The sequence below is a fragment of the Adelges cooleyi genome, unplaced genomic scaffold, assembly GCF_023614345.1.
Source record: "Adelges cooleyi isolate 19-005CV unplaced genomic scaffold, UGA_ACOO_1.1 ACOO_flye_CR_arks_rails_tigmint_CR_PRNA_108, whole genome shotgun sequence".
Classification (NCBI taxonomy): domain Eukaryota; kingdom Metazoa; phylum Arthropoda; class Insecta; order Hemiptera; family Adelgidae; genus Adelges; species Adelges cooleyi.
In genome coordinates, this window is record NW_026095761.1 from 10,502,005 (window position 1) to 10,517,727 (window position 15,723).

Consider the following 15,723-nt stretch of genomic DNA (forward strand, 5'->3'; position numbering starts at 1 on the left):
CTTATTGTCTTAACCGTTTTAAACAAACTTAAATTAAAAATAAATTTTTTTAAAAAGTAGCTTTTAAAGCAGCTAGTGTAATAAAAAATATGTATTGAAATATTCAGCGTGTTTCCATCATATATAATATAGATTATAGGCATGATACAGACAATAATCAAATTCGAACCGAGAACACTAATATTATACTAGAATTATAGTAACACTATACTATTATAATATTATTATATTACGTGATGTTATTGCGTTGTTATCGCTGTAATGTGCTAGGAATCATTGGTTTGTAAAAAACTTAGGTATAATAAGAGTGTTCAACAACAACAAGCAAATTGCACTTACATTAACAATAATTATAAAAAGACAATAACATATTGTTCGCGTGTTAAAATTTACAAATCCCGAGTAGTCTCAAAATTGACCGTTTTCGCAAAGGTTCGGACAATAAACAATAGTAGAGTAAAATCACTCAGTTAAATTCAAATAGTCGCGTCTTAACAGTAGAACGTTGATAACAAAATTGTACTGAATATTATAGTAGGTGAATCATCGCGAAACCCGCGTTTAGAGATCATACAAATTGTTAAAGAAATAATCGTAAAAACGCATTACGCTGTACGAGGCAAATGCAAGTACGCTGTACGTGCATAATGTACTTAAAAAATCAAATAAAATAATTATTACAGCGCCTATCTTTGAAATTATTTCAATTATGTATATTTTTTTTCAATTAGGAGTATAAGAACGGAAACTTTTAAGGCGACAGCAACGTAGGCTCTGCTTTGTTGTTGCCCGGATCGTTTTCTTTGCTGTCACTGGTCGGCACGGATTGAGTTTTGTCCGAGCGCTTTCTGCGACGCCAACACAGGCACAATATAAATATAATAGCTACGATGATCAGCAAACCCGAACCGATCGCCCAATACGGCATGTTCCTGTGCTCCCATTCGGACATGCACTCCTTGTAGACGGCCCGCGCCTCGTCGGTTATCGCGGTGCAGTTTTCGTTCAACGGTTCATCCGTAACAACGTCCGGGCACTTCATGCCGATGATGATCACCTTATATTCGTTTGCCCATTTCTCCAGCTGGCGGCATTGGCAAACGTTTTGTTGGTCCCGGAACAGTTCCGTTTCGTTGACGTTCAGCTTGGTCAAGCGACAGAGCTGGGCCAAGTCTGACGGCGCGATCTCGCGTATTGGGTTGCTGGCCAAGTCGAGCTCCACCAGATTGGGCAGTAGGCCCATGTGGGGAAAACGGCGCAGTTCGCAGTCACGCATGTGCAACACCTGGAGGCCGACGGCCTCGGCCAGGTGGGTCATATCGGCCTTGGCGTTGTTGTCTGGGACGTCTCCCAACGGGTTAGAGCTTAAATATAGTTTCTTCAAAGCTTTGGGCAGACCAGGCGGAACACCTTTCAAGGCGTTTTGTTCCAGATCGAGTATTTCCAGGTCGTCGAGCGGGTCGAACGCGGCCGCTTCCACCATGAAGATGGCGTTTGTAGACAAGTACAGTTTCTTGATTGACGGGTAAATCGTAAAACTGTCATTTGTCAGTTTACGGATGTAATTGTGCCGCAAGTCTAACGACTGAAATAAAACAAACAAACAAAATTAGTGGTTTAAAAAAAAATCTGAATATCATTGTTTGGAGAGCGTCCGGCATTTCTGCATAGGTAATACAAACGTCCGGTGAGACCGATTATTAGATAAAAGCTGTGAATCACGTCAACGCTATTTACTCTTAAAAACACTCCCTAAAATGCATATTATCGCTACAGCCGCCGGTCCACTAATTTTACGAACTTGTTACCGCAATTACGGACATATTGTTTTATTTTTGTCCCGAGACAAGTTAAAAAAAAACAAACCTCATTTTCAGAAAAGCATGCCAGCGATACAAAAATATATGTACATTATGCGTGGTATATGATGGGTATGGACGAGTCTACGTTACAATGTGAATTGATAAACATACGAGGATCGACAGGGGCAAATCCAAAAAAAAAATTCTCCGCGTGCCAGAAATCATAATAATTGATGGTCCGAAGTGAAACTTAACAGATGTCTTAGAAGTCGGCGTATCAATTATATTTGTATTCGGTCCGTACTGCGATTCGCGTCGATACGGCGCGGCGAAGAGATTCGGTTTGGAAATTACGGCAGAAAGAAGTAAATCGATTATAGTGTTTCTTAACGTAGACTGTCCATTAAAAGGAGAGAACGCGACCGTACTAATATTATAAAAACGCGATTCACAAATCATTGCGAATACTCTCTTGACGGACAAGCGCCGCTGATTGTTGTCGATCGAAATCCAGCGGTATTGTTCCCCGTTTAGTCTTGGCTCTTATTAGGCTTAAACTAAGACACAATGTATTGCGTATAATCTTTGGTCGTTTATCCATCATGCGCTAAATAACCATTTAACAAATTTCGTCTGTGCGAGTTCAGGCGGTGCCTGAAAAAAAAAACTCTAAAACCGCACAGTTTTTGGAGTGTGTATCGTTTATAATTATTAGAAACTATATAGAAAAAAGTTTAAACAGTAACGTGCAAACTGAATATTAATTAAAATTGCCGAATAAATAATGAATTATATTATTATCGAAGACAATATTGCTCATAAAACATTAAGCAATGTGGTTCAGCAGTTATGAAAAACCTTTAAAAAAAAACCTGCGTATAGGGCAAATATTTAACTGTGTTAAAAACCAACCTCTACGTCACTCATAACATTTTCCGGTACGACAGAGAGATCGTTTCTGGAACAATCCGCCACCAAGAGGCCCCGAGAATCTTTTGAATTCACACATTGTGCTTTGGCTTTGACGACAGAGCTCTCGACGACGGTAGAAAGAAACGTACCCGCGACAGTAATAACTGAAAACATATAAAACACAAGAACGAGTTAAAAATCGTAATATCCTAACGACAATAATAAGGGATTGAAAACGTTACCTAGTCAAAAATGATCTTTACTTGTAATTACTAACAACACAGGTTTATTAATATCATGTTATACTGACAGCTTAATTGAGTTTAAACTTTTTTTTTTTTTTAAATAAGTCAACTAAAAAAAACTTAGTAAAATTATGTCTTTAGGAAAATTCAATTTCAAGAACTACATTTGTTATTGTTCCAAAAGGCATGAGTAACATAAATTTTGAATGTTTTTAATTGACTAAGACAACTGCGGAGTAATTAATCAGTACAATCTACATTTGTTAAGTCGTAACAAACTATTTAAATTTTAGCTTAGTAACGTTTTTAATCCTTGATAACTCATAACCCGATAATCGCATATCAGTTAACTACTGAATATATTAAACAAGTCGTGGGAACTAAAAGTGTACGTGTAAAATGCCCTGTAAGCAATCGCGCAGTGCAACTGTGCAGTTTGTAATGACCCAATAAAATAAATAAATTGAAAAACACATCTTGTTCTATAATAATGCAATGATGAATATTCAATAATAAAATGAACTTCATTTTAATGCGACACAACAATTTATAGTCGCATTTTAAAGTCACTGTATCCTGAATACCTATAATAAATTAGTATACACTATACATTCATTAAATGTACGGCACTATTAAATACATTTTTAGTTAATTAATTTATTTTTAACTTTTGTTAATATTTCAATGCTTTTATATACCTTTTAAAATTGAAATTGTAAACTAAATTATTTATCAGTTTATTTATACAATAATAACGTTTTGACTGTAAAATATATCTATTATTCAACACTTCACAAGGTTTTACAAGTGGACAATAAACGAGGAGTTAAGTACGTTCTTCCACATAACTTATACACTTAAGCAGGACTATGTAGTAAGTAGTCATTAAAAACTGTATCGATCAGTAAAAATATTCAAAATATTGTTGTCCATTTCATAAGAACTAAGTAATATAAGTAATATTTTTTAAAAATACACGTAATTACATGCTTCTAGAATTCTAGAAGAAAAAAAAGGTAAATGTTTCGAAGTAAATTAGTAGTTCAAATCCTTAGACGACAAGTCCCTGTTCAAAAACTTTATTATATCAAAGAGATGGCCCCCAGTAAAATTATGCCTTTTTTAAAAATATTGGTGTTTATTTTTAGTCGGTCATTGTAGCAGCGTAGCGTTAAAAATATATTCGTCTTTGAAACAATTTTTTTTTATCAAAATCCAATTACTAGTATTTTTTTGTCACGAAAACAACTATAATTAACATAAAATATTGCGTACAGAAGAAATCGATTAGAACGACAACGGTTAGTACGACAAATCGGTTTGCATGACCGAAGTGTCCCGGTTTTTTATTTATATTTATTTAGTGATATGTGAAAAGCACGGTTAGGTTAGATTAACTAGTTAACTGATCGTTTGAAACGTCCACCTTTTTGCCTGTTCATTTTGTGTCGTTACAAGCGCTTTTTTTTACTGTACGTGAACAATTATTAAATATTTTTATTTGGCAACTATAGTATACACATGTTTTACCCTTATTCAAATCACAGAGAAATAATAATATTGAATTATTTGTTAAATAGCTATTTTAATGGTTCTTAAGATATTATTATTACACTATTATAATATCATTAGTAGAATGCACTTAGCGCTAAATGATGATTCGGTTAAATAGTGTATATTATATTAAGCTATAAATTATTACTTCGTTTATTGTTATATTGTTTCGTAACACTGCGGGTACAAGTTACAACAAACGTTTATAAGGATAATATTGAAATTGTTTAACATCTTAAGTTTATTTTAAAAGGCTTAATTATTTTTGATTTAAATTACTAGTAAAATGTATAAATACTATCTGTTATGTGTATTATTGTATTAAAAAAGTGCGCGTTAAAAAAATATACACATGTTTTTAAGTTTTTCAATTATTGACCCGTTTTTTCACAACACGGTAAAAAGCGGGTATTAAATAATAAAATATGAATTCTCCAAAACAAAAGCTTTGTACGCCGGCTACAAAAATATTCTAATTTTTAGGGACCTTTATTATCCTTTAGCATGCCTACCTACTGTGGGATCCGAATATTATGCGTGTCAAAAACGAAACGTTCTATTTTATAGAGTCGTTTTAAGTAGCCACAGCAGTAGTAACCATGGCCACCACGAAACCATAAACACACGCAGGTATAACATATACATGGTTTTTGTTAAGTTGATGTCGTACTATCCTATTTTCGAAAAGTAAGGCCCTCGACATATAAAAACGGTACATAATATACCACAAAACCGTCCAAGACTGAAGTATTAAAATTATGTTATATATATATATATTTCTTATGCGAAAAAGGAACGGTTTTTGGCGAGGATATTGCTCTCATACGAACGCATTATCTCTATAATAACAATTTCTAATTGTATAATGTATGTTATTGAGCAACTACATTTATTTTCCGTTAACACCAAATGGCTATTTATTTTACCATCAATGTGCCCGCAATATATTCCCCATTAAATGCGTCGTATTGTGCTGTGGTTAATATGCAAACGATTGTAAAAAAAGCGGTAATTCAAGGTAACTTATACACATCGTTGTGGCTTTATTTTCTCAACACGTACAATCGCTGAGGTTATAGCAATAGGGTGAACGCCTGTACTAATAACATGAAATGCCAACAACCATTCTGTAATTATCCAATTTTCAGATTTCTTAACGTCTAACTCATTATTCACGAGCAGGGCAAGACAGTAGCTCCGGTTAAGTAGTCATAACGACTATAGTTAACTATCCAATTATACAATATTGTCGTTTCGTTAAAGCTTTCCCGGTAATTTACAAAACGACACTTATTATATAGTGGTCGTTCAACACATTATTCAAACCCACTAATAGTTTAATATAAATTAATAACATTTCATAATAAACTATAAAAATAAACAATTTCATTGTTTGGGATTATTCCTAAACGTATCTATTCTAGTTGAAATAATTTTCGGTCTAAACGGCAGCAAGTATATTATGTACTGTCAGTTACGTGTAGATATTATTTAGAGTAAACTAACTATTTTTAAACATATCATATGAAACATTATATAACAGTAAGTTAAACAAAAAAATATGACATACTTACACAAATAATGCATTTCAAAATCGAATTGTTGTAAACTCAAACAAAAACAAATTGTTATAGTTCATATAAAAAAGAAAACGGTTCACTCTTAATAAATGTCATCCGTCACTATGGGATTAAAAAGAAAAATTATAGCCATTTATATGTTTTAAATTTAAATAGTCTTTATTATTATTTTTTTTTTTGAGAATTTTCGTTTTACATTCGGAAAACGTCTGTACGGACACGTCTTGTTGACCATAACTAATAAGTCCGATATCATTGACGAATGCCGCCAAATATGTTACATAGATGTAAAGATTTTTTTTATGCCAATACTTTTATAATAAAAAAAAATAAATAGAAAAAAATATGTATGTTACCGATATCGGCAACTATAGAATTCTTCATATCGAACTATGTATACTATAGTTCTATCGAATTACAATATTCCATATTATGCAACGTCTCAACATCGGCGTGAAAGAAGCTGTTATAGAAAATACAAATAAATTTCTCGACACCGCGGTCTCTTTCGGGTGTGTTCCAGTCGTTGTACACGGATTTTTTCAAAATGTTTTAATAATTATTATTACTGTTACGAGGCAAAATCTTAAAAACACATGACTGTCGACGTCAACTTTAGACGCCAATTTGAACGCGTCATAAAAAAACATAATAAAAAATGACTTTCTTATTCCATACTCGGTCGATCCCAACGTGTTTGTATATTATAGTATATATATATACAGTGTTTAGTTTGCTTTACTCGAAAATTACACTGACAATTTCCAAATTCGGCAAAAGCTGTTTCATAACCACTTTTCTCGAGACGGAACACCGGCGTCTCCGTACATCAATCACGATAATTATATTATACACGGCGTAGAGTTGACAAATAGACTGCCGCGCCGCGTTGTTGAACCTAGATACCTGCTGTTGTGCACGTGACGAGAGCCATTCATTTTAACGCTGTATATAGACTGTCCACCGCGTGAACAAAAATTATAACTTTATCGAAATCGGGGGAAAAAATCAATTCAGCGTTTTTTTTACTAACGATTTGTGCCGGTTGCATCGTCCGTCGTATATACGTGACTTTCATTATTACCATTATTTTGTTTTGGTCTAGTGTTATAACTACGAAATTACCGAACACAAAACCAATTGATTAAAACCACGGGCCGCGGAGTAAGTGTATATATATTTAAATATTATGCCGTTGCGATCGATCATATCGAATTGATGATTTCGCTAGAGCTCAAACATTTGCAAGAAAATTTACCGCTACCACTTAGCCTTGCGATAGTTTGCTTAATATACTATCTACTACATATAAATACCGTCTGCAGTGTCCTGCCTGGCATTTGGCTAGAAGAAAACTTGGTTGTTGGTCATCAACCGTGCCACCACTACTGTGTGGTAATCGTTTTTCCGTCCACGGTTCACTGGGTAACTACAGCACAGCGGACGCGCACGGTAAAGCGGGAAGTGTACGTACGTATATATAATAATAATGTATATAGGTACCAACGTGGTAAGACTTTTTTTTTATTTTTAAGAAAACGGCCAATCGATTTGTGTCATCGGTGGTCAATAGACCGTGAAGGACATTGGTGGTGATACGCTACCAGAAGATATTAAACAATAAAAAAAAAAACTGTAGTTTGTCTATAAAATTATATGACGCCTTAACCATAAAAAAAAAATAGTAATTGACGTTTGTGTATAATACTATTAAAATTTTGACAGTCAAAGTCGTTTAAATTGTAGAAAATAAAACGACAGAAAATGTAATAACTTAAAACGTTAAACCGACAGTAAAATTATTATGAAGTCATATAAGGTTAATAGCATCACAATACTACATAATTCATCAACACACTATCAAATTTTACTCAGGGACACACCAAGATGCAATAAATTAACACTCTAAGAAAAAAATATTGTAGATAACGTTAAAACACAGTAAACAAAAAGTAGGTACTCTCATAACACATCAAAATTTACTTATCAACACATTTCTAGTACATTAAACTATAATATATATTATTATACATTATTTGGTTTTGTAGAAACTAAAAATGTTGAAAAATTACTTTAAAAAAAAATGAAATGGGTGACATTTTTTTTTTAATATACTAAACGTAATATAATATATGTTAACCAAAACTAAATGTTTTCTTTGAAAGTTTCAGCCACACCATTGCTGTTGTGTAAACCAGTAATATTCATTTATACAAAACAAATGTATTTATTTTCAAATTACCTAATTAATAAACTAGTGCAAAAATACATGACAATCCATTATACTAAAGTAGAGTAAAAATGTATTATATAAATAAAATGTCTGCTATAATTGCAAGACAGTTTTGAAAGAATGAGAACATTTTTTTAAATATTTGTTCGAAACTGCCAATTAAAGTACGAAAAATCACTAAAAACATACAAATAACTTTTTTTTTTGCAAATAAATTACTTACATGTTATTTTAGTTTAGGAGAGGCGCAGAGTTAAAATAAGCTAAATAAGTACTATATAATTTATTAAAATATATTTTACTACTAGAAAGTTTTTATTAGTAACACCTATACATATAGATGATTATCATTCTTTAAAATACAAATCCATAAAACTGCATTAAAATAGGGTTTACCAGCTAATGCATTTGTAATACTATTCGATTTGTCATAACGCTTCCAAGTGTAACAATAAACTGAATTTTAATAAAAAACAAATCAAACAGTTGTAGGAATTGAAAGAAATGTTTTTTTTTTTTTTAATTAACCATCCTAACTCAACATTAAAAATGTCAATTTTAATGTGGATATCATTATTATAATAATTGATAAAATTAAACTAATGATTGGGGTAAACAAAACTTTATTGATTCCATAAACCGTGTCTGGTCCAATCATATTGCTCTAATAACGGTTTATAGGACCAATCAAGTTTTATGTACCCAGCATTAATGTTATTTAAGAAACGAAAGACACAAATAAAATATAAATTATCAATTTATAATATTAAATTGGGTTTTAATAGTGTATTGAACGTATTATATATTTTACTAATAGATAAAAAAATTCTAATTTTTCATTTAATTTATTTAAGTACAACAAGTAACAGACTCAAAATACTATGTTACAGTGTATGAAAATGCGTTGATAATGATGAAGATTGAAAATTATTTTATAGCTTCTAAGAAATAATAATTAGTATTTCTTATTTTAGTTAAGACTCGTTAAGAATAACGAGAAATTTAATGTATTTACACTTACAACAATCAAAATTATTTCATTTAATATTATTTGATAAATCGTTAAACGGTCATAAAATGGTAGCAAATTGCGTTGTTTTTAATTTATTTTTTAAAACTTTGAAACTTCATAAAAAAAACAACTATATGTAACAACTAACAACCATACTATAAATGTATGCATATTTTCTTTTTTATACCAATTAATTATGGTTCGTTTATGGCTCGCCCATGATAATTTTATAACGCAGATCAAAGAAAACTTCAGCTTTCCACTAATATTCATGAAAATCATCAGGAAATAAGGATATCTAGTCTCGGCTATTGTCGCTTTATATACTACCATTATTGTTATTATCACGCTGCCTATTGACAAACCGCATTAATTCTATGAAGCATGTCCTTGTTGTATAGTAGGGGAATAAGTAGGGGAGAAGAAAGCGGTGAAAATACGAATATTATTCATAATAAAGCGAGTCAAAAATATAGAAGTAAAATAAAATGAAATAATATTATTACATGTACACTGATGAAAAAAAATCAAATGGCACTTTCCTTTTGAAAACCAATGTACCAACTACCATTCCATATAATACTCAAAGAAAATTAGATGAATTATTTATCTGTCAGGTCACAATACATTTTCCAGTTATATAATATACCAGTTGTATTTAGAATGAATTAAAATTTGTGGATCGTTATGATCGTAAGAAGACATCTAAATAGTGTTTTAGAAATCCTTTTTTTTTTTAATATTTTGTAATGAAGAACGTTTATTATTAGTCACGCGCCTTTACAGCACGAGTTAGTTACGGAGGGGTCACATGGAAATAATACTTACGCAGAAACGCAATTGTCACCATATCTTCTGGCATTTCTACACTTGACGTTATCCAAAAACTCTTTCAGACATGATAATGATGATCAAAATAATACTGCACAGGTTAACCTGAAACCAAATTTTATATAATTATTACTGGTTAATATTACCATTAGATTACATTACCATAAGATTTAGTGCATTTGATATCAAATATTACATAATAGTTTACACTATATTATCACGAATTAAGGAGCTGTGTAGTATGTTCACAATAGCTACACTAACGCTTTTTAAAATTGTTGCATGTCTCAATAAAACATAATAGCAGCTAATGGAATTATAGGCTATAGCTTCTGTAATATTATAACGTAACTTATGAACGATGGAATTCTAACCCCTTTGCGATAGGTATATGTGCGCAAATCTTTATATCAATCTACGCAGATCTGGACACAGTCCCAATTCTTTACTAAGTGAAAATTACTTATATGTAAATACATATTCACTCTTGAAAGTCTAATTTTAAAAAACGGTACATTTATGCCGGTCACTGATGGCTACCACACTAAAAATAGCAAACTGGAACTTAAGACAAATTATTTAGACGCTCTTGTGGCTGTGTTCCAAATGATCCATAAAATGTTACTAATTTGCATAAATTATGTGACAAAAATAATGTTTAGATACTCGCAGTATATTGACTTTAAAATAAATGAAGTATTAAATTATCCTCTACCGGTATTCAATCCATAAAAAATGTGTTAACTTTTTCTTTAAAATTTGTTTCGTATACTTAATATACTTCTTACTTACACTTGTGTATACCTCGTACTCATAATTATTACACTTTCTACTGATTGAAATAAGGAAAATTTAATTCATCATGTTTTTGCGAAATAAAACCTCTCTATCATTTTCCAGATTATACCTACAATAAATAATTTTGGGTAAAATTGTGTTAACAGAATTTTTTTACTAAGCCATCAATATAATATAATACTAATAGTTTTACATGGCAGTGGCGCAAAAAAACGCGTTAATAACATCCGTTCTCATTCTTCCCTTAACAAATTGTGTACTAAGTATATTATCTCGATCACATGTTAATCAATATAATGCGACTGATATATCAAGACTAATGTGTTCATAATGCGTCCAAGCTACAGTATACCTATACCCAATTGCAATGTGTTTTTTTTATAGCTAGACATCATTAATGGACCACGAAACATAAACGGTCCAGGAAAAAACAATTACCGACGTTTTTTTCTAATCTTTATGAACTTTTACCGCGTACCGTTTTTTTTTTTTATCATACCAATATATATTTGATTAGTTTCGATCGACGTAGCTGAGCAATGTACAGGTTGGTTTTTCATGGTAGCGTTATTGGGCAAGCTAAAAAATAATACCTATAAAAAAAAAATCTGAAAAGCAACGGAACGAAAATTTCACACAGCTGTCTTGTGCCTACATTTTATAAACTCAACCGGGCGCCTTGTCTTTCACTACCACATTAGACACGCGTCTTTATTTTATCAATGAACCGTTAACTGTTTGTGCAAAAATAGTACATAATTAAATTGTCTCTATTTTTTTTTTTTATGAATTACGTTACACTTCTATTACATAACGCGTTCGTTAATTAACAATAATTATCTATTTGTAATCGTTAATGGCTAGGTTTGATTAGAACGCGTAAGAAATTGGTTAAAAACATTTTAAAAGTACTCGTACTTGCATTGTTACAGCTGTAAAAATAATATTTTACGTCACACAACTAGGCGTACAAACGAATGCAGAACGCACCGTAAGTATAAATACATTGTTCTGATTAATATATGCTAAAGTAAAATAAATGACGACGTTCCGACACACGGGATTAGAGCAGTCGCTGATTAGATTAGAACAAAGAAAACAAAAACCATGACTTGTGTTGCACAAGTTGTTGTACAAGTAGCACCCGTATACGTTCAAGAATGTGTCATCGTTTGCATATCAGTGCAAGGTATAATTATTTGCTCTACTAAGATAACGCTAAAACGTCATATTTTATTGCAATACATTTTATGCGTTTTCGTGAATGAATTTTTGTTTTATTATAGGCTATAGCTATTACTTCCTATATTATACATTGTTATTTTAGTAGCAACACAATTTTGATTATGCTTCAGAAACAATTGTTAATTAAAAATTATATTGTCATGAGACATTAAGAATTAAATTATATCAGTATAGGTATAACGTGACGGATCATAAATTTGCATAGGCTTTACTAACATAATGTTATATCATAAGACCTAACAATGGGTAGGGTAGGTAAGTAATAACATTCATTCGAAATACTATTATGCCAATACACGTAGTACGTTGATACATAATAATGAACTCGGCGATCAAAGTTTTACATAGACATTTTTACTTGAAGAAGGTTAGTAGTTTAAAAAAATAAATATATAAAATTATATTTTGTAACGAGGGACGTACGAATTTCTCCGAGTAATGTAATAGGGTGGGAATCGAAACTATGTTGAAGGGGTTGAGGAGCACAGTAATTATATTAAATAGGTCATTGACCAGTAAAAACGATTTGCGCGCCAAAACCGCAGCTGCTAAAGCAAAAAAAATCGGCGCAGCCATTTCTTTAAAATACCTACTACCCGACATAATGCTCAAAGCAAGGCATACCTGGTGACGGTTGAAAATAAAGGAGGGACAGATGGTCGAGGGAATAATCGGGTGGTGTAACGGCTCATATACAAAAGAACCCTGCGTCGGCGGTTAAATACAAATGGACACGTCACGTTCTTGTAAAATGCGTTCTATAATATTATGTTCTTCATATAAAAAATATAATCTTGGACTAAAATAATATTATACCTGCACATACATCAGCAATGTATGTATGTATCGGTATGTAGGTACTAACTGCTCCGCTTATAAAACAAAATTACAACATTATGCAAATATAAGAACACGAAGTGATGATGCGTTGTGTTAAGAGTCTAATGCAATAGTTAGAACCTACTCTCAATGTGAGTAAATCGTTCAAAAATAGTAATACGCTTTAATAATTATTGATTAAATAAAACATTTAATATTAACTAATGTACTTACAAAGTAACATATATTTTTTAATTATTAAAAATTAATGAATACGCAAAATAATTTAATTCAGTATGAATTTTTTACACACATGCATGATTTGTATTTTGATATACTTTTACTCAATGTATTGAATGGTTATATAATATGTATTGATTGTATACATTGAATATATTAAAGTCCCTTGAGGCATTTCCTAGCTATACAAGGTAAAAACAGTAAAAATAAAATATTTAATTTTATGATTGTCATCGGTCTCTGAATTAAACTTTATCATATATTTTATTTTATATATATAAATTAAATGTAGCCTATATTGTGGTTTTTTCAAAAAATTCGTTAATTTTTGTTGTAATCAGGGTATTATCCCTGTTTGTGGCCGCTGTTCGATGGCAGTAGGAAAAATGGAATAATAATATTATTATTATTTTGCGACCTCGGGCAATCGTAATATCAATAGTATTCTGTTATTTGTATTATATCCGGACTATGTGCTGATAGTTGTATGAAAATATACGGTTGTTATCTAATTTTGTGTCGCCGTAAAAATAAGCATGTAGATTGCTATTTTTTGGCCCCTCATTGAATCGCGACTTTTGTTACCTTTAAGAAATTAGTTAGGTATAATATAACTTGAAGGGTTTTTGAAAAATCTTATTTTATCATCTTTATTTAGTACTTATGTTATGGCTTGTCTTTTTGCACATCCTCTCCGTGAACTACTTAATCGATTATCAACATTAGTTGATCGTCATAATAAATAATTATTGAATTAAAAAAATATGTTTTGTTGTTTGATAAAAAAACAAATGACATAACTGTGGGCTTTGGATAAATTTTATAGATGCAATTATTTAAGTTTTTTCAGTTGTTACGCCACTGATAAGTTCTAGAGTTAACTGCAACATTTGAAAATAATGTTTTGAAAACCTCTTAACTTGTTTAGAAAATAATTAACGTTTCTTCGGGTTTCTTGCAAATATTGATTTGTTTCTATTATAAACTGGGAAATTGTTGATACGAAACTGTTAATACAAGATAATGTCAATAATAAACGGGAAATAATATAACGGCGAATGTTAGCTAATATTTTGTATTGTATTATGATCTTGTTGAATAAAACATACAGATAATGTAATTAAAAATATATATAACGCAACAAAAGTTTCAGGAATTTTTTTTTTAAAATAAAATTGTTCATTGTGTACTCAATTATTTAAAACTGTTTTATTTATTTTCTTATTGTTTAACTTCTTGTATCATATTATTTGTTTTGTTATATTTTAATTTGTTAGTTTATCTCGTATTATAAATAGAAATATTTCTTTAAAATATTTTATAAAGCAAAATAATATAAGTAATTATACATTGATTTTTATAATTTTTTATTAGTGGGCTACGCTGTTATAAATAAACTATACATTTTTTCTAAAAATCCTATTTTTCTATTGAGTGATTTATAAATGGTTTACATGAGCACTTTTTTTGTTTCCTCATGATGCCGTCGTACTAAATGGTTATAAATGAATTCTGCTTTTGTAACATTTGAGAAGAACATACGGGCATCATGGAGTATTAAAGTTTTTCAGATAATAAAACTGTTTAATCTCTCAGTTGAATCAACGGCGTTGACGATGAATGAATACAAATGTATACCATACAAAAAAAACCACCAACAGTCAATCGTATAGTAGGGTAAGAAAAGTTCACAGCTGTAGGGATATCAAATGCACATTTGTTATAATAATCACTCAACACAGTATCTGAAAATAGTCGGATAAACCGAAAATACCTGAATTCAAGTAGGTATAATATTTTATTACAAAACCAATTAATTCGTAATAATTATTAATTATATATATATATGTTTAGATTATTTATAGATGCTATATTATTTACCTGTATTACAGTCCAAAACTCGTTTCTGTTAACATAGACTAAAAACGGTATTCAATGTCAACATAAAAAAATAATTAGATTGAGCGTATAAAAAATTAATAAATGTCAACCATAAAAGTCGGCACACTCGATATATTATTTAAAAATGGTTAACTTAAAAACTCGTAAACTGTTTTTTTAACAGTTTAATTTAGTTGTAATATGATATTATGGGGATATGTATAATCAATATTGTATTGATGTTCCGAAACGGCGTGGGGTGATACGATCGACACGGGCGCACGTTGTGAACTAGTGTTTATTATTGTTTTGGCAAACCGGCAGCTACGCGGCTAAGGGCTAGGGTAGGGATACACAGCGGCGACGCGTCGACGGATGATTTCACACGAGATCGGCGCGGCTACATCATTCAAGGCGCTACCTATGTGACAACAGCGAATAGGTAATGTGCCACACAGCGATTATTTAATACTTAAGCATTTATTAAATGAATAATGATCATTATAAATTATGATTGATTCGTTTGCTCACCGACGCACGTCCTAAACACAGTGTTTTAATTTTCCTAATA

The 15,723-nt window shown here is 31.1% G+C and overlaps 1 protein-coding gene across 1 annotated transcript; it reads right to left on the reverse strand.

The window, feature by feature from the left end:
• Positions 1 to 15,435, reverse strand: LOC126839019 (toll-like receptor 8). The gene is made up of 4 exons (XM_050573925.1): positions 15,153 to 15,435; positions 10,167 to 10,274; positions 2,715 to 2,878; positions 1 to 1,585 (listed from the first exon to the last, which is right to left on the reverse strand). Exons 2-4 carry the CDS (start codon positions 10,198 to 10,200, stop codon positions 752 to 754), a joined length of 1,032 nt encoding a protein of 343 aa, XP_050429882.1. The 5' UTR covers positions 10,201 to 10,274; positions 15,153 to 15,435; the 3' UTR covers positions 1 to 751.
• Between the last annotated feature and the right edge of the window lie 288 nt (positions 15,436 to 15,723).

Excerpts from the sequence above, each read along its gene's own strand:
- LOC126839019 (XM_050573925.1), bottom strand. The coding sequence starts at position 10,200 with ATGCCAGAAGATATGGTGACAATTGCGTTTCTGC. Across the intron at positions 2,879-10,166 it reads GGTGACAATTGCGTTTCTGC|TTATTACTGTCGCGGGTACG; the intron begins GTAAGTATTATT and ends ATATGTTTTCAG. Across the intron at positions 1,586-2,714 it reads ATGTTATGAGTGACGTAGAG|TCGTTAGACTTGCGGCACAA; the intron begins GTTGGTTTTTAA and ends GTTTTATTTCAG.